The 20,772-nt window shown below is 41.2% G+C and overlaps 1 protein-coding gene across 15 annotated transcripts in view; it reads right to left on the reverse strand.

Annotated features, from left to right (window-relative positions):
* The window catches only part of LOC111866505 (protein madd-4), a 669,679-nt gene that overhangs the window by 117,476 nt on the left and 531,431 nt on the right, over positions 1 to 20,772 (reverse strand). For all 15 annotated transcript variants that reach the window (XR_004513226.1, XR_004513225.1, XR_004513224.1 and 12 more), the window contains exons 8-9: positions 16,864 to 16,993; positions 9,351 to 9,453 (exon numbers count right to left, since the gene is read on the reverse strand). Coding sequence is in view for 11 of the 15 variants with exons in the window: in XM_033752289.1 (XP_033608180.1) it covers positions 9,351 to 9,453; positions 16,864 to 16,993 (233 nt within the window). In the remaining 4 variants the exon portion in view is untranslated. The remainder of the gene's footprint in view (positions 1 to 9,350; positions 9,454 to 16,863; positions 16,994 to 20,772) is intronic.

Raw genomic sequence — 20,772 nt, forward strand, 5'->3', positions numbered from 1 at the left:
CGATTCTCCAATTGTGAGACGAAAGTGAGGAATCTCACAGAACCCTAACCATACACAAAACATCAACTGATCATCCCATAAATTGGACAGTTACAATGGACTGAATTGATATGGCTCAGGATATGGACAAGTGAAAACGGCAATGAACATTCGGGTTCCATAAAATGCTGGGAAGTTCTTGAGTAGCTATACAATTTGCGGCTTCTCGAGAAGGGCTCAGCTCCATGAGTGACTGTATGAAGTGAGTGGCAACTCTTGCAGTTATGGAAATATTTCTGAGCGTTACAAGAGGACAGGCAGAGACAATGAAGCTTAATAAAGGGACGATAACGAGCTAGTTCAAGCAGAATAATGGCACGTGGAAAGCCTAAATTCAGAAAACACGATCCGAGCTTTATGTATTTGGAGAATTTTTGTTTTGCAAACCGATCGATGGTAAAGCTGCATCAGTGGAAATCAGAATTACTGGGTTTTTGGACTTTTCCCATCGCCCGATATGCTAGAGACTAGAATACAAGACGTTTCGGGAACTACCTCCACCGTAGCCCTGCGAGTCGTAGAAGGCGACAAAAAGTGAAGTCTCGAATCTGAGACAGTAAAATACGGTCGCGTGTCCTACAGCGCTCGGACCCGAGAATGGCTTTCCTAGCGAGGACCAGCAGCAATTGCAAATGACAGATCTGTCCTCTAGTCAGAGAGAGCACCCTACATCAACAAACCCTGAGGATGGAAACAGATACAGTTTCCGAAAAGTCATTTTTTTTAGTCTGCAGGATAGCGGCCGATGGAAAAAGTCCAGAAACCCAGTAATTCTGAATGTTATACAACATCGTCAGAATCCTTTAATATCTAATCAATGAAGTGTTCAATACAATTAAACGTTTTCAAAAGGAGAATGAAATAAAACTGGGAGATTTGTATAGGGCCCAGCATGAACGTGGCCTGAAATACCGTCACGAATATAACCATTGCTAAGCAACGGTACGGCAAACATGCTCCCGCTGCAACGGATAGCCACGGAATAAAACATTGTAGGGCAACGGTTCGGTAAGCACGTTCCCATTGCAACGAATAAACACAGAAAAACAGGATAACATGAATTATAAGACATAGTGACTTATATTCGGTTCGCCCCGAAGTTCTGAGAGTTAGTTCAGTGAGTCGTAGTTCAGTCGGAAGACAGCCGAGAGCCGTCGTTCGGCATTCGTCATTCGAAAGAGAGTTCAGTGTTCAGCTTTGGAGAGTTGGAGAGTTAACCAGCGGACAACGGAAGTTGAAGAAGTGACCGATTCGTAAATCATAACCCAGTCAATCACGTCAGAAGAGAAGATACTCGTAGTCCAGTAGGGAATGGAGCAAGTCTTAGTCACTGATTGTGAGATGTTATAATTGATTGTAACAGAAGCGCCAATAAATCCAATCATCCAATCCAGAACCCGCTATTGTTCGTCACGGAACCCCGGACACGTGACAATAGCTTGGAAATGAGAAACTGAAACGAAGCTGTTCTTCGCCGCGCACGCACTTAGGNCTGTTATAATTGATTGTAACAGAAGCGACAATAAATCCAATCATCCAATCCAGAACCCCTTATTATTCGTCCGGAACCCCGGACACGTGACAATAGCTTGGATATGAGAAACTGAAACGAAGCTGTTCTTCGCCGCGCACGCACTTAGGAAGGCGGGAGTAGATAAAATCCTTGCTAAGCTGAGGAGATGCTGCTATGTAAAGTTTGGAAACCACTGATGTGCAGAAAGAAGCAATAATGCAGAGGTTTCAAACTTTCCTCTACCCCTTCCTTTCTCCCTCTCTCTCATTTATGCAAATATTGCTCAAAACTTGCAGTTACAAAAGAGCAACGAAGAATATCAGACGCGATTTGAAGGTTACTGCGTTTTCTCATTGTTGTCCCTGAGTTGAAGAGTACTATCTTCTGGGACATAATGCCATGTAGTGCTTTGAAAATCAACTGACGTTTCGGAGGAACATGTCACCTCCAATTTCGGGGTTGAAGAATAAGCCGAGCAAGAAATAAGAGTGAAAACGGGAGGCAAGCAGAGCTCTTTCTCGACTTATTCTTCGACACTGAAGATGGAGGCGGTATGTTCCTCCGAAACATCTTTTGAATTTCAACGGACTACACAGCGTTACATCTCAGAAGTTGGTATTCTTCATAACTATCGCTGTGAGAACCTAAAATCCTGTATTTTCTTTGAGTTGTGCGTCCCTTTTGAGCGAAAGAACATAATTAAAAAAGGCAGAAGTGGATTCCATAGTTATAATGTATGAGAAGAACTGTGACGGATACCTAGAGAAATGCACCACGTCGAACTATGTTATATAACTTTCAAGCAACATCACGGATAAACAACAAAAGAATACAAGGATTAGCATCAGCACTTGCTACAATTCGATCTCAAAACTGAAATACATAAATCCAACCGGTGTCCTGAGGGAAAAACATGACTGTTCTAGAAGTCTGAAGGTTTGAGACAGTTGTTGATCCATTTTTCCAATACCGTGTTGCAGACTGTCCATTCCTCAATTATATTTTATAGTTCTGGAGCTGGTATTGCCAGATTCTCACTATTTTTTTAATTAGTGCCGAGGTTTAGGATCGACGTCTGGATGTTTTGAATGCTAGGTGAGCATCAGACCATTGGGGTGGTAACAAGAAACATTCAGACGAAAATATACTACATACAAAAGTTTTCAGTTTTAATCAAATGACTACGAAATATTAGATACAGACATATTTAAATATATGAGTTTATTTCACAACTAACTATGTTCCTCTTAAATGAAAATATCACTTTGCATGCTACAAACGATTTCATCGTTTAAAATTGGATTTCACTGAAGAATTTATAGCAAAAAACAATGTCCTCTTAGTAACTGCACTTACACTTGAGAAAATGTAGCAACAATAGAGATAACGGGGACAACATTCTTTTTATCGTGCTGAGATCTTGCACCAATACGTATTGCTAAGTTGTGTGTGCATCTGTTACTGATATTCCCACAAACATCTCTCCTGCCGGTCACTGTAGTTCAGAATCTAACCAGGGAAGAACAGAACACTAACTCTGCTGAGGCCACAAATATGTCATGGATGACGATGGAGACGTGGCTTGAGGATTCCTCTATAGTGCGTACTTCTGCATTTCCTCCCAGCCCCTTCTGTTAACAATCCCAAAGGCCCTTCTCGCTAGTAAGGTTACTACTATACTACCATTCAGCTGGAGCCTTGGCCTTTGATGCGCAGAACGAAATATAGAGAACAGGACCGTGGATTTGGAGCAGTAAGGGAGAAAGGCAACAGAGAGTATCAGTCATGCCTCCTTTGTCTCTCTCACACCTTCCCCTCTCGCGCATGTATCTAAGGTTCTAGGTAATTAAATCCGTCTATACCAGCATTCCTGTGAACAATTGCTACAGGCCTGGGGCAGAATATAAGGAAGTCAGCTGGAAGTGGAGGCGTAACAGCTGGAAGGAGGTACAAAAAGGATCAATCCATCGGATTTCTTTCCTCGGTCGCAGTAAGAGTGGTTGGGAGTACGCGGTAGAGTAGTTGATTCAGGGACTATGCTACAAGCCGAAAGGTCGTGGGATCGAGTCACGACAGGGAGACTATTTGGACAAAAGAGGAATGAAGAGATAAGTAGTTGAAAATAAACTACATCATGAGGAGCTAGATAATTTGAGCCCCTTCGCAAAGCATAATTAGGACGATCAAGTCAAAAAGGATGAGATAGGCAGGGCATGTAGCGCCCACGAAAGAGAAGATGGTGTATATATAGAATATTGGTGGAAAAGCCAGAAGGAAGGAGTCCACTAAGAAGACCAAGACGAAGGTTGGAGGATAATATTAAAACGAATCTTAGAGAGATACAATGGGGCGGTATGAACTGGATTGGTCTGGCTCAGAATAGAGACCAATGGGAGGCACTTGCGCACACGGTACTGAACACTCGGATTCCAAACAAATATTGGGAGATTCTCGAGTAAATGGCCAACTGGCAGCTTCTCAAGAAGGGCTAAGCTTCATAGAGTTAACTAGTTAACTGACGTAATGAATCATTAAAGCAAGAGCGTAATAAACGTGCAGGCATTTCACTTACCGCATTTGCTTATATTACGTAAGAGGCCGCTGATGTGGGAGAACAATGGAGACAAACTGTGTATCGTGTATCGTCACAGCTGTTTTCAGTTTTGATGAAATTGCCAAGAGATACTGTTTGTTTTTCTAAATCAGAAGTTGCAAGTATGAATTCAGTAAATTCTAGGCACCATATGACAGGGCAATGAATATCACACGTGAGCATTATTCTCTGTGAATTACCCTATGAAAATTTTGCTAGGAGATTTCAATGCCAAAGTAAGCAGGGAAAACATTTTAAACCAACAACTGGGAATGTGAGTTTGCATGAAATTAGTAATGATAATGGAATTAGAGCAAAACAACACACAAACTTTAACTGACGCAAGTAAAGAGGTTGGTCTAGAAGCAAACAGTGAGAAAACTAAGTATATGTTGTTGTCTCCCACCAAAATGTAGGGCAAAATCATGATATAAAGACAGGAAACAGATGTTGTATTTTAGCGTCCTGTTGCACTGATTTTCATCCATGATATATATATGTATATGATGATGGCACTATGTTGCCGAAATATGTCGTGAAGTAACAGGTGAAATTGAGTGCACTACAAGACGGCAACTGTATACATATCCTGGAGGAAACAGATGTTTTCAAAATGTGCTACAATTCAGATATTTTGGAACAACGATAATTCAGACGAGACTGAACTCGGGTAATGCTTGCTACCATTCAGTCCAGAACCTTTTGTCTTCTCGTCTGCTGTCCAAAAACATAAAAATTAGAATATACAAAACTATAATTTTGCCTGTGGTTCTGTATAGGTGTGAAACTTGGTCTCTGACATTAAGGGAGGAACACAGACTGAGGGTGTTTGAGAACAGGGTGTTGAGGGGAATATTTGGACCGAGGAGGGGTGAAGTGACAGGAGGTTGGAGAAAACTGCATAATGAGGAGCTTCATAACTTGTACTCTTCTCCAAGTATAATTAGAGTGATCAAGTCAAGGAGGACGAGGTGGACAGGGCATGCAGCACGAATGGGGAGACGAGGAATGCGTATAGGATATTGATGGGAAAGCCAGAAGGAACGAGACCACTGGGAAGACCAAGGCGTAGGTGGGTGGACAATATTAGAATGGATCTTAGAGAGATAGGATGGGATGATATGGATTTGATTGATCTGGCTCAGAATAGGGACCAGTGGAGGGCTCTTGTGAACACGGTAATGAACCGTTCCATAAAATGCTGGGATTTTCTTGAGTAGCTGTAGGATTGGTGGTTCCTCCAGAATGGTTCAGCTCCATGAGTAAGTAAGTAAGTAAGTAAGTAAGTAAATTTTACACATGTAAGTCTCTTGGAATTCAATGGGAGGCCTTTATATTTGTTACATAAACTTTTGTACCATTATCTTCTTCATTCCTTCCTCCCGTATCCAATTCCCATCCCATTTATTTTTTGCACCTTATTATTCTTCTTCTCCTCCCTTCCTTATTCCATTTCCTTCGCAACAAACCAAAAAGCAAACTCCGTGGTTTTAGATCGCAAGCCAACTATACCGACCGTAGCTTGTCGGCAAAGTTAGTTCAACCTTTAGCGGATAGAGAGTGTCGCGTGGTCAGGGCAACGAATCCCCATGGCCGCTAATCTCGGTTTTCTAGACCGGAGCCGCCATTTCTTTGAAATAGCTCCTTAGTTATCCTCACGAGGCTAAATGGACCCCGTTCCAGACCCATTACTTCTCAGAAAATCTGCTCCGACCTAGAAAACCGAAATTAACGGCCGTGGGGGTTCGTTACGCTGACCACGCGACAACCTCTATCCGATAAAGTTGGCAATAACTTCGCCGACAGGCGGCGGTCGCTCGGTCGGTATACTTCGCTTGCGGACTCAAGCCACTGAGTTTTGTTTTGTATTTCTAATAATCAAAAGTCATGATCGAGTGGAGAGGAACACTGATTTGTATTCTAGGTGACCGGGAGTCAAATCCCAGACCACAGAGCGGCAATGCTGAATGCGATGTTTCGTGGTTCTATTCAGTCCGTCCAATTAAGTGTCAGATGAGTTCAGTATCCAATACTAGATCAAGACTTTCTCCTTCATATTTGTAATTAACTTATACGCTGTGGGGTCTGAGAGAATGAAAGCATCGTCGTTCAGTTTGAAACATGGGAAGATGGCGCGATTCGTTTCTTTCAATCGTTACTACAAAGGGTCTGTTCAGAACAGTATGACTACTGTTCCTTAGCGAAATGTCTCACGCTTAGCAAGGAACATGTTAAAATCCAACTGACAGCATGCCAGTTCTAGGGGCTGCGGTAATAATCCTTTTGAAAATGTAATTTCTATGACGCAGAGTAACTTAAACACGAACCGCATAACAACTGTGAACACTCTCATGTTCTTACCTATGAATTTACAGCAAAGATTGATCTTACTTTTCATCCAGTTGAATCAGACCGTAATAAAGGCGGAGTGATTGTGCGAATAGACAGGATATTCAAATGTGAACTCTGACCTGACAAACGAGGACACACAAAGGGGACATCCCTCACTCATGTGACTATTATTGGAGGTCGAAGGGCTGAATGGGAGTCTGTTATTTAAATTTCACTGAGTAAACCACATAGCTCCACTCCAATTAATTACCGTCAACACAATAAAGGATCTACGCCATTGAGGACTCTTGAAACCCCGTCCCCCACTTCACCGACTGCTCTCCTTTGCATGTCTGACTCCATTAAGAGGGCTGCTTGCTTGCCTGCATTAATCTTCTTGCCCATTAAACCGCCCTTCTGAAACCCTCTCTTCCCGCAAGATCTTACATACCTAGCAATCCCTCTCTGTACAACTGAAATCACTTATGAGATTTCCGTATCTGAGAGATAGTACGAAACAACGTAAGTTATTTTAAACGCTTAGTAATTTCACGCATGTTGAAAATAACAAGGCGTTCCCATAAGAAACGACATCACAACACTTTCTCTACCAAATTATCGATTTAATAGAAATATATGAGCACTCGAGAGCTCCTACACCGAACAAGCCTAGCTACTTTAAACTTTCGTTATTAAAACAATATCTATAGCATATTGTTACGTCACTCTTGGTTTACATCCCTGTCTGCAAGAAGCATGCACAGACACGCTGTTTTATTTATTGCCACTAAACTTCTCAAAACACTGAAGATTAGGAAATAAAGTTCCAAATTGAACCCATAAAACATATTTCCTTATTTTATAGATTTCTCGTCCTGCAGAACTATTACTGATATTTTTATGGAGAACTTCTACACATAGCTTCGGATCTTAGCAATATTTGTAACTGTTCATTTACGAACAGAACTTCCCCACGTAATCTGTATGTGTTTTGTGGTGTATCTGTGTACAGAATGTCAGGTTCCTAGCTCCAGTTGTTCATCACTTATAGTCATCAAACTAAAAATTAAATTAAAAATTCTAATGGTCATGTTGTCATTTCACAGCTTGGAAAATAATTACTATTGTCAAGACTGGAATATTTTCTTAAAATCTATTTCTATCCATCATCCCATGACCCAGAACTAAGAGGTGCCAGTGATGCTTCCTCTCAGAAAGTTCCCGCTTCCGCCATGTTATTGCTAATTTGAGGATACCGGTGCGAAAAGTTGCCTTACAACATTTGGGTGGCCTCCAGGGGTATGGCATTCATACTAAATTCGGTGGGAGCTATTTAGCTGGTTCAAAACAAAAAACTCCGTTGTCTGTAATCCGCAAGAGAACTATACGGACTCTGTGGTTGGTCAGAGTTCCTTGCTAGAGATCCAGGGGTCCCGGGCTCGATTCCCGACGCTACCAGATTTTCTGAGAAGTAGTAGGTCTGTAACGGGGTCCACTCAGCCCCGTGAGGATATCTGAGGAGCTATTTGAAGGAAATAGCGGCTCCGGTCTAGAAAATCGAGACTAACGGCCGTGGAGAACCGTTGTGCTGACCACGTTATACACTCTATCGGCAAAAGTTGGCACTAACTTCGCCGACAGGCGGTGGCCGTTCAGATGGTTTTGTTGGTTCAGAAGTTGAAAAGGCGATCACACAAAAGTACGGTTGCAGACACAAACACACACACAGCACAGTTACCTTATACGAAGGCCGCGCCATAGCTCAAGCGGTTAGTCGCTGACTTCCCACCGCGGCGGCCCGGGTTCGATCCCGGGTCTGGTCAAGTGGGATTTGTGGTGGACAAAGTGGCGCTGGGACAGCTTTTCTCCGAGTATTTCGGTTTCCCCTGCCAATCCTCATTCCACCAATTGCTCCACAATCACCCTCACCTATCATCTGGGGCTGGTACAATAGGCCAGAATTGGCCGCAGTACAAGGGACCTAGTCCCACCCCACTAGCAATTAAAGAAAACTTATACCAATAACATTTTTATTAAGAAAGGAAATTAGGCTAGAAATTAATTATGACTGTTGCTCTCTATGGGTGTGGAGAGCGGTATCCTACTTTGTGGGAAGAATACAAATTACAAGACCTTCGAGAACGTGGAAGCATCCCCTGACGACAGATATGAGATTTCAGTCTCGCGGTGGTTATTGTCGACGACATGAAGAATACTATTTTCTGGCACATGACGTCATTCACTCCGGGAGGAGTTACCTGCGTTTCGGAAGAACGTAGTCTCTGTATCTCCAGCATCTAAGAACGAGACTTACACGCAAGGAGCAAGAAGAGGAAAGAGTTTCTGCTGGCTTTCATAGCTAACTCTCGAATCCTTCTATAAGAGTACACGGTATCACACCTCACACGAGAGTACTCTTTGTGAAAGAGGATTGTGGTGAGACAGATCAAGTGGACAGGGAAGTGTGAGACGTGTTCAACGGTTGAGTTTGATATTAGAGGCGTTAAAAGAAATATCTTACATGGTGACTTATATGAATTCCTGTGCGCATTTCACAAGTAAATTTCGACTATGTCACTATAGATTTATCGAAGCGAAAAATGTTTCAAACGACAGATTCATAACAGAATAAAATACGCATATCCCCTTATGTTTTTCAAGATTTCGAGTTAATTAAACAACACCCCAAAATCCGTTAGAATTGTAATGCTATACATAGGCCTATATTTTTTACTTTTTTTCTGGACGAGCTGTATCACATAGGCCTATATTTCCTAAAATCTAAAGAAGGAGCTGTCTCACGTAAGCCCACCTAGCTGAAGATCACTACAGTATCTCCTAGAACTTACGCCCCTCGGCGTGGGCGCAACTTACCTTCGACCTGGTCCCGTTGCCCTCCTCTGCACAGTGCACATGTCGAAATCTGGAGCCACCTGCACAGGTAACAGAGCATGGACCCCAGTCGTCCACTACCCACCTGCAACACACAGTGTCCTCCCGTTTAAATACACTGAGATGGTAGTTTCTCTTAATCAAAAGCGCAGTGGTAACTACATGTATCACTGTTTCTAACATTAACATCTTTGCTCTCTAGTTTACGTGTTTCTTGTAATTCTCAGAACAAGCAGCAAATATTTATGGGAACAGCATTAATCTGTCTTTGTAATAGAGACGTAGTGTATTTTCTGCAAGGTAGGAACTGAATTTAAATACTATTTGCATGAACTGTATGCTTTACAGCGTAATATGTGCTTTCAAACTCACGGAAGGTGGGACGTAATGAAATAGATAACGTAAATGCTCGTGTACACTCACTGTGAACAGGCAATGCAACATTTTCTTCCTCATATGAGCCTATATTTTCGGAAAATCTCAGGTCGTATTCCCGTTTATTACTGCTACTGGTAAAACTTTAACAGTAATTTAATTCAATACGCATAACTTTTAGAGAATTCATAATAATGACGCAAATGAAAAAAAAAGTAAATATAAAAACACCTGAAGGCCAGAATACAACCAACTTCTGAATTATGGTAACGCTGTCCCTGCGCTCAACTAATTAAGCATTACGCCGTTAAGGAGTATGGAGAGTAGGTGTATAGAGCCAATTTTTCTTGACCTCTGCAGTAGTTGGAGGCTAGTGGTTAAATTCATGCCCAGGCCGCTTTAACCCCGGGGAAAGAACCCCCGGTTTCCATTGGATAGGCGGTTGGGCGGACCCCACAGCCGGTCTGGACGAAGTAGAGAAGAGAAAATTTTGACCCTACCGGGACTCGAACTCTCGATCATCCAACCAGTAGCCAGTCGCTATACCGACTGCGCTATCCCGGTTCCTAACTTCTGAAGTATTATTAAATGTCTCTTACAAGGGACAATTTCGAACTAATGAATGGACCAATCGAAATTAAGTTTTATCCAGGCGTTAAGTAGCAACTCTAGGGATAAAATAAGTTAGAAAACTCACGCATAGAGTAACAAATCTTGAGCGTCCGCTCTATCATGATTATTTAGAAAAATGCAAGCCTCCCAGAAAAACGCACGTTCAATATTACTTGTGTGTATCAGTTTTCATTACAAATTTTCTTCGAAATACATTTCTCTTCAAAAAATACTTAGAAACTTAAGCCCGAGGTGCACACAGAAACGAATGTAGGCCGTAATGAATTGTTGTCCCATTTAACCCCAAATCAGAATGTTTCAACGAATTTCAATAAAACTCATGAATATCAAATTCCATGATAAGTTCTATCTTCTGGAATATAACGTTGTGTAGTCCGTTGGAAGTCAGCCGACGTTTCAAAGAAACATTTAGGGAACATCTTCAGGGCCGAAGAATAAACTAAGCAAGATATCAGCGTGAAAGCAGGTGGCAAGCAGAGCCACTTTGAGAACCTCAAATCCTACTTCAAAGGTCACGAAAATAAGCTCAGCTGTTCGCGAGTTGTTTAATTCAGAGACGGACGGATAGACAGATAGGAGAGGGGTAACAGGGGAATTTCTTAAACTTCTAGTGAGTACATGACAAAAATCCAGCCTTTTGCCCGAGGAACAATATTGCATTTTTCGCTCTGATTACGTCAGTTTCGATATGTATCGACCAAAATCGCAAACGTTTAAACAAGTTTATGCTGGTATAGGCATATTTATGACATAAGGCGGCATATTTTAGGATCAGTCTAAGAAAATGGGCGACTCCAAACATGTGGTTGAAGGCAGATAAACACGCAGTTCTAATTGTCAAAATCAGAGGGCAGCCCATCAGATCTTTCGGGCGGCGGAACAGTGATTGACGAGTGGGTCATTAGAGCCGGCGTCTCGCGTTAAGTGCTTAAGATCACGTCGGCGCCTCTTGAAATGAATGGGAACTAAAGGAATTTTGCCACCAAGACCTCTGTTCGTGTTCGGACAGGGCATTGACTCAGGCGGTTGGAATATTTACCAATTAAATGTCTTCTAGTTTACACAAACTGAATTAAGCTGAGATAAACAAGTAATATAAAAAAGAGGCAATATAGAAGTGTAAAAACTAGTAACTGCTTTAAACAATTACTCAATATTACATGGATAATGCCTCAATATTTCATTTAACATGTGGTCTGCGAGCATAAAGCTGCTTGCGGTAGATATAGAAACAACTGTAGTATAGTTGCTACAGAAACATTAAGTTTTTGCAAGATATTTTGAATTAACGTGTGTTTAAATGTTCATGTTCATATGTAGATGCATACTTTAACTAAGTTAAGGGAAGTTACTGCTAAAAGTTCCTACGTAAAACTTTGGGTAGCCCAAGAAACCCCTAATCCCGGAAAGAAGATGCTTATATTATAGGTGCAGACGAGGCAGTTGTCTGGCACAGGTTTCTGAAATAGAAAGAATTGCCTTTATTTTTTGCATCCTGTTGTTTATCATGTACTAAATGTATATCCAGGGCCGTCAATATAAAAACTGATTATAAATATGTATTAAAATGTTTAGTGTTAGGATTATTTTATTTTCATCCCTCTGCTTGTTTCGATCTATCAAGATCACCATCGGGTAGTTTTTATGAATTTTGTATGTCGTTTTTGATTTATTAAAATGGATATATTTTTTGCATTTATCAGTAATATTATAATCGAAATTTTAATTTTAAGCTTTTTTTTTTTGGGGCATGTCTCGAATAAGGTGTGCTAAAAGTTAAATGTGTTAAAAGTTAAGGCCGATGGCCTTATATGGCCGAAAGATGTAGCATTGTGATAATGAATATATATTCTAATATTTTAATAATTTTAATAACATTTTTTACATATAACGACCACTGTATTGTTAAGTGTGGATCAGTGTTATTAACTGTTGCATTGTAGACGAAAACAATAGACTATAAATCTGCAAGAAATGTTTAACTTGACTTACTTCTGGACTGATACACTGTTGAAGATACTGTACTTAGGAATGCTCAAGCAAACCGTTTTGCAAAGCTCAGGGTCATTATCAATTTTTTTACGAAACCGTTCTCTATGGCTGAGTTCAGATTGTTTAATGTTTTGGGTAGTATTTCTCGCGCGAAACAGCTACTAAAATCTATTTCTACACGAATGAATACACTAGCCCACCAACACACTCCAATTTTGCGCCATCCTGCATACATAATTCCATAAGAGTTCTCCTTCGGCTGAAATTGTGAGTGAACACTTTACAGCCATAAAAGTATATTGCCTGTAAAGCTTAGCAAAGCTAGTGATATGACCCACCAGACAAATAATTGCCCAATTCTGGAGTAAATGATCCGTGTCATGAAACGGACGCATGCGCATGTAAATCCGATCACAGGATGATTAGTTAATGAGTATTAAAACGCGTATAAGGAACGAACATGGTTGCCTGAAGGGATTAGGGAGGACCATGCTGTCTTCTGTCTCCTGAATGATATTCGGAACAGGCATCTTTCCAATGTAAATCCAGTGAAATTATCTGCTCAGTATGAATATTTTCTACCTTCAGCAGACAGTGTTCAACGTTCAGTGGTCTTAATTATTTTCTGGTATGAAGGTCATGTCAGCCGGTCACGGTAGCACGGTCTAAGGCATGCATTGTCTTCGCTCGCTCGGAAGCCGGGATCGTGGGTTCGAATCCCACTCAGGGAATGGATGTTTGTGTGCGTTTTTCTGTGTTTGTCTACAGGTAGAGGCCTTGCGACGAGCTGATCACTCGCCCAAGGAGTTCTATCGAATGTGTAAGATCTAGTAAACCGAAGTGAAACGGAGAGTTTCATGGAGGTAGGCCTAGGCCCAAATTGGGCTGTAGCGCCACAGAAAAAAAGATGAAGGTCATGTCACTGACGTATGTTTCTTTTGTTTCGGATTAGCTACTTTACAACGCTTTCAGTACCACAGCCTGAACGGGATCGAATGATAGGATGGCACATGAATTATAACGTCTTTGGAAAGAAGAGGTAATGGTCTCAGTTATTATTCTGATATGATCTTGGAAGGACTAAGGAAAACCACGAAGAGTTATGATAGTATGTATGTAAGTTGAGATTCGAACAGATCAACTTCCTTAATTCTCACCTTGTCACATATAGGAAATGTATTATTTCTTTTTGATTGGTTAAATGTGAGAAGATTCGAGGTCAATGCGCCATTCTTTGCAGGAGCGTGAGACGTTGTGTCGTTGTAATCTTGAACTTTCTGGGAAATATGTGAGTACCCTAACAATTCTGTCACGTTCGTCCATTTTGTTTAATTGAAATCGAAACCCCATGAATTAGAGACGATTTATTTGACATAAAATACTATAACGTGGATGGCCGAAGCGTTGCTGGGTAACGGACCGATAAACACATCGCGACCGAATACACGCAAGGCAACAATGGAAGTGCGGCAAAATCGCTTATGAAAAGGGATGGACCAAAGGCACCAACCGCTGTTCATGGTCCTTTAGGAAGAACATATCACCCTGATGAGAAAGCCAACGTGATAGCGGATTGTTTAGAAAACCAGTTCACATCTCATGACCTGTGTGACGAAAGCCATGTGCGGCAGGTAGAGACTACAGTCCAAGCTCTGCTTGCATCTGTAGATGGCACTCCGTTGGGGAAAGTACGACCTTGTGACATACATAAATTAACAAATACATTAAAATTGCGAAAGGCTTGTGGACTTGATGGAATTCCAAATGAATGCCTTAGGCATCTTCCAAGAAGACCACTGGTACATCTGACACAATTAATTAATCACAGCCTTCGGCTGTCCTATTTTCCAAAGCCTTGGAAGGAAGCAAAGGTCATAATGTTACTGAAACCCTGTAAGGACCCAAAATTTCCTCAAAATTTATGCTCGATTAGCCTCTTGTCTACAACAGGCAAGCTATTCGAAAAAGTTATTTTGAAAATAGTCCAAAGGCATATTGAAGAAAAAGGCCTGATTAATGCAAGCCAGTTTGGTTTCCGTACCCGTCATATCACGACACTTCAATGTATGAGGCTTACGGACCACGTAACCTTAAATTTCAACAATAACATGTCTACAGCTGCTGTATTCTTGGATATTGAAAAAGCCTTTGATAAAACATGGCACAATGGCTTGCTATATAAATTATCTACATTACAATTTTCCATAAGTTTAATCAAGCTTATTAGGTCCTTCCTTTCTCAGAGAAAATTCAGAGTTTCAATAATAAATTTATATATTAAAACTTGTTTAGATCTATCATCTTACACGTCGTATATGTCATAAATTTTATACCGAACAACGACAAACATAAAATTTAGACAATTTTATAAATGGACACTGGAAGGCAGTCCAATGGTTTAGCATGATAATACACCTGAGGATGGCAGAATGATGCCGAAACATGTAGTGTGAAGTGACAAGTGAAATTGTATGCACTAAAAGACGGTTAATATATACACATTATGGATACGAATCAGTGCAACAGGACGCTAAAATACAACATTATTGCTAGTTTCTATGTAGAAATCCGTTGCTAGGAGACGACTAGTGGAAGACAGACGATCCTAGCGCGTGTCCATCGGTGAACTGGAAAGTATGGAAATCAGCAATAGCGCCGTATTGCATGTATTTGAAGTGCAAATTAAAAGAGTGTGTAACCAAGCTGTTACTATATCCAATCATCCGAACCAGAACCCGTCATTTCGTCACGCGTACCCCCTTACACATGACAATACGTATTTAATTTTTCTGTACAACGTTTGCCCTAAATACGTAATTCAGGCCCGACATATATTTAACGATTAACGCTGGAGACACAAGCAGAAACGCATAGGCTTCCAGGCAAAGTGCCCGTTATTACTGACGGTTATAACTAAAATTACATTATGTATCAGCAAACCTTATTACAACCCCCCAACATCAAATCTTACGTAAATCCCTCCAGTTTGTCTCTTTATTGCTACATGTGGACAGACCTGTCGATAAATATAGGCGCATGTTTTGTAACTTTCCAATATGGTACGCGCCAGTAACTGAAACATTTGCTGAAGTCTGTAAGAATTCTGTATGAGCAAAATTCATTCAGGGGCCCTCTGCGCTTTTATGATATGATCTCAGTTTCTAGCCAGATTTCGTTCACCAGTTACTGGTAACAAGGCCTCGCCATAGCTCAAGCGGTTAGTTGCTGGCTTCCCACCGCGGCGGCCCGGGTTCGACCCCGGGTCTAGTTAAGTGGGATTTGTGGTGGACATAGTGGCGCTGGGGCAGGTTTCTCCGAGAACTTCAGTTTCCCCTGCCAATCATCATTCCACCAATTGCTGCACAATCACCCTCACCTATCATCTGGGGCTGGTACAATATGCCAGAAGTGGCCGCAGTACAAGGGACTTAGTCCCACCCTACTAGCAATAAAAAATTACTGGTAACAACAATTCCTTGCGCTTCTTTAAGATTCTGTGCAACGGCTCCTGTTCATACGCAAGCACAAGCCGATAGGGCTACACGAAATGAAGAGGTTCATCTATCGCGTACCGCCGTCTAGATACCTGTCTTGGGACCATCAATCGTCCTCAACACCTCTTTCACAAAGCCCCAAAACGAAGTGTACCAGGGTGGGAAATGTGGGGCCGTGCCGCAGGGCTTCCAAACGAAGTCATTTGATTAAGAAAGCTTACGTGAATGAACTATCCTGGTATTTGTCTGAATAAACAAAGGAAAATAATGACAATTATCAGTTAGATGACTGGTAACATGACCGAGATTGGAACCGAGTATCTCCCGAATATAAGCCTAAAGCGTTACCACTACAGGAACCCGCTCGGCACAACCAGTTCGTATTAAACAAATAAATAAGCGTGTTTTACTGATGCTGTTAAGTTGTTCCTGTGCGTATCTAATTAAGCACTACGCTATAGAGACGTATGGGGGGAGTGGCTGTATACATCCATATTTTCTTGACTTCGGCACTAGCTGGAGGTGAGTCGTCAGCTTCACGCTCCGGCCGCTTTACCCCCGGGGGAAGAGCCCCTGGTACCCATTGGATAAGAGGTTGGGTGGACCCCAGAGCCGGTCTGGACAATGTGGAGAAGAGAAAATTCTTGACCCTACCGGGACTCGAACTCCGACTCCTCGGCCTTCCAGCCCGTAGCCAGTCGCTATACCGACTGAGCTATCCCGGCTCCTTACTGATACTGCTAAACACCAAAACTACTTATAGTAGAAATTGTTGGTATTCCTATGCAAGAAAGCCTGATTATGGTCTGGAAAGGGTTAAGCTGGAAGTATGAAAGCTTTCAAATTTCAACGATGCCTGAAAATTACAGGGACTTATATCTCTCATTATCACAAAAGTGCCTTCCTGCAGTATCAGGTATAGACAGAGGACCGCACTATGTAAACATCTCTGTCCCTGAAAATCGTAAGAAGACAAAGATCTAGGGCAGCAAGTGACTTACTTGGCTGGACAGCGATGAGAGTTGCACTCTACAACTTTGCGCTCAGGTCTCTGGGAAGCGTTGCACAGCGGCTCATCAACCTCTGCGCCCGTCACTCGGTTTATACAAACCGGTCGCGACATTTTGTACCCTGAAACACAAACAGGATCAGGTAACTCACTGCATCACGATACTTCTATCTTGAAACACTGATTGTTCTACGCAATGTTCGATTTGTACTACACGTATATTTGGTTTATTTAACGACGCCATATTAATTACTTAGTGGGGGAAATGGGAGTACAATGAGAAAGTAAGTACATCAGCTATTCGTAGACTTCAAGAAAGATAATGATTAAGTTAGGAGGGAAGTATTGTACAATATTCTCACAGAGTTTGGGGTACATATGAAACTAGTTCGGCTGATTAAAATGTGCTTAAACGACACACATAGCAAAGTCTGCATAGGTAAATAACTGTCTGATAATTTTCCTATCCGGAACGGTCTAAATCAAGGAGATGCTTTGTGGCTACGGTTTTTCAACTCTGCTTTAGAATATGCCATTAGGAAGGTTCCGGAAAATCAGGTGGCACTGAAATTATGTGGAACACATCAGCTGTTGGTCTAGGCTGATGATGTGAATCTACTGGGTGATAACACAGATACCATAAAGAAAAACATAGAAACTTTAACTGATGCTAGTAAGGAGGTTGGTCTAGAAGTAAACACAGAGAAAACTAAGTATATGTTACTGTCTCGTCACCAAAATGTTGGGCAAAATCATGATATAAAGACAGGAAACAAATGTTTTGAAAATGTGGCACAATTCAGATATTTTGGAACAACGATAACAGATCGAAACCTGATTCAGGAGGAAATTAATAGGAGACTGAACTCAGGTAATGCTTGCTACCATTCAGTCCAGAACCTTTTGTCTCCTCGTCTGCTTCATCAAAATATAAAAATCAGAATATACAAAATTATAATTTTGCCTGTGGTTTTGTATGTGTGTGAAACTTGGTCTCTGACATTAAAGGGTAAACACAGACTGAGGGTATTTGAGAACAGGGTGTTGAGGAGAATATCTGGACCAAAGAGAGATGAAGTGACAGGAGGTTGGAGAGAACTGCATAATGAGGAGCTTCATGACTTGTACTGTTTGCCAAATATGATTAGTATGATCACATAAAGGAGGTTGAGATTGGTAGAGAATGTAGAACGAATGAGGGAGAAGAGAAATGCTTATAGGACAAGGTGGGAAGGCCAGACGGAAAGAGACCACTAGGAAGAGCAAGACTTAGGTGGGTGGATAATATTAAAATGAATCTTAGAGAGACAGAACGGGTGGTATTAATTGGATTTATCTGGCTTAGAATAGGAACCAATGGAGGGTTTTTGTTTACACGGTAATGAACCTATGGATTTAATACAATGTTGGGAAGTTTTATTGAATACCCGTACAACTGGCGTCTTCTCAAGAAGGGCTCAGCTCCATGAAGTTAGTTAGTTCTCTCAATTACTTAGGACAGGGGTCGATATTCGTATGTTCAGGAGCGTCTTGGAGTAGTTTGGAAGGAATTCTGGAAGCACGCGAAAATCTTAAAATCAAGTAAAATCTTACTAATTCGGACTAATAAGTTGGGAGGGCGTAGCCAGAGCTATTAAAAAATTCCGAATCATAGAACATAATTATATAAATATTTACAAATTGCAATTCTTTTTAAGAAAGGACATTTGTGTTGTTTTCAGTATAAATTATATATTTAGATTTATTTTTATTTATATTTATTCAGATACTTATCTAACCCAACAGGAAATAACAAATTTTATCACTGAATTCTCAGAACAATCTCCGTTCTACGTAAATAGAATAGGCAGTCCGAAACAGTGACGTTTTATTCTGTTCATAATATAGTCTTAACTGTTCGCCGAGGATCGCAAAGCAAGTGATGGATTCCGCTCGATGAACTGAATTTCTGTCCAAAGTCGAGGATTTCCAAAAGCCTACGCTGACTTCAGTTGTCACATTTATTACGAGGTTGGAAGGAGTTATCCAAATGTTTTTGTTACCCGTTAGATTTTTTTTTCAAGAAACAGAGTGCAAGAAGAACAAAGTTTTGGATAACGTCTTCATGTGAGAAGACTAGGTGCTGAGTTACAGTAAGTTGAGTTATCCCAGACGACTTATTTTCCTCACTAAACTAATACAGCTCCTTGTATAAATTATGAACTTTTCCTAGCTGCGTATCCTCCCTTAAATCTGGAGACCCTTGACTTAATTTACATAGAATCGAAGAGGAAGTGACAATAACTATGGGTTGATAATTTAGAGTGACACAGAAAGAAGCAGTTTCGTCTGCTTAAGTATACCTAACAGCGTACACATGCCGGTCAAGAAGTCCCTGCCTTTTGCAGAGGCAGAAGATCCACTACAATGTTCATCTCCTATTGTGTAAGATTAGAGGTTTTCACGGCGGTGACTATGAAGAATGCCGTCTTTTAGGATGTGGCGTCGAGTAGATATTGTATTAACCGACGTTTCAGAGGAACGTATCGCCTCCATCTTCAGGGCATAAGAAATCCGCGAGCGATGAACCAGCGTAAGAAGGTGTCTGTAGACTCAGTCTACAAAATTTCTACACGGCGCCACATCTCTTTTTGATCACATACGTGCTAAATGGCCCACCTATCTCATACTCATTGATTTAATAATGGTAATATTTATTTAAGAATAAGAATGGTTAAGCTTCTCATTATGTAATTTTCTCCAGTTTCCTGTCATTCCACTCTTTTAGCTCCACATTTCAGCCGCCCTTCGTAGCGTGTTCTTCCTTTAATGTCAGAGACCAAGTTCGCACCCATAAAACCAACGGGTAAATTTACAATTGTGTGTATTTTTCTCCTGGTTATACGTGGGAAGACAGATGATTTAGCAGAGGAGTTTGTTCCCGTTTCGTCTGACACATGAGTGCAGTTCATGATGTCTATTGGTTACAGTATGAGACCATCTGAACGAAAGACCTAAAAATTAAAGTTGTCCCTGTGCTTAATTAATTAAGCACTTCGACATGAAGGCCTATAGGGGAGTGGATGTATTGGTCTACCATTCTTGACCTTGGCACCAAAACACCTTACATTTTAAAAGTCAGACAGGCTTTCCATCCATTTGATTAATCTGAAAGTTACAGCCTTCAGATCCACAGTCTCACTTTAATGGGCTCTCCCGATCGGAGATGAACGCTTCTAGGGTTCCCTCATTAAAAATACTAAAAAGAAACATGTCCAATTAGGAACTAGAAAGAATATTGTTCTACAAATAAACTCAGAAGAAAGTGGGCCTGTCTCATCAGCAGAAAGCAGGGCAGAATCTTACAATATGCATAATGGTATCTAATAAATTGTGCGGAAACATCTACTTGACACTGGCAGTTACGGATTAAAATATATAAAACATTCTCGGAATAATCACTGATTATTATCCAAAGAGTATTAATGAACTGTTCTTTGCAATGGGAGCACACTGTACCGTCTGTCAGGCAAGAACTAAATGTTAAAAAACTATTTAGACAAACTAGAGGCTCCACGGAAATAAAAGATAACAAGCCTTTTCGATGTTGGTCAAAATCTTCTTCCTCGTGAAGTGTAATTCAGAATAAATTATCGGCAGCTTGACTGTAAGTTATCCACTAATTCTCATTGTTTCTTATGGCACACATGCATATGTACAGGTGTAAGTTCATGACGGGCCGCGCCATAGCTCAAGCGGTTAGGCGCTGGCTTCCCACCGCGGCGGCCCGTGGTCGATCCCGGGTCTGGTCGAGGGGGATTTGTGGTGGACAAATTGGCGCTGGGGCAGGTTTTCTCCGAGTACTTCGGTTTCCCCTCCCAATCTTTATCCCACCAATTGCTTCACAATCACCCTCACCTAT

Source organism: Cryptotermes secundus, unplaced genomic scaffold (genome assembly GCF_002891405.2).
Source record: "Cryptotermes secundus unplaced genomic scaffold, Csec_1.0 scaffold401, whole genome shotgun sequence".
NCBI lineage: Eukaryota > Metazoa > Arthropoda > Insecta > Blattodea > Kalotermitidae > Cryptotermes > Cryptotermes secundus.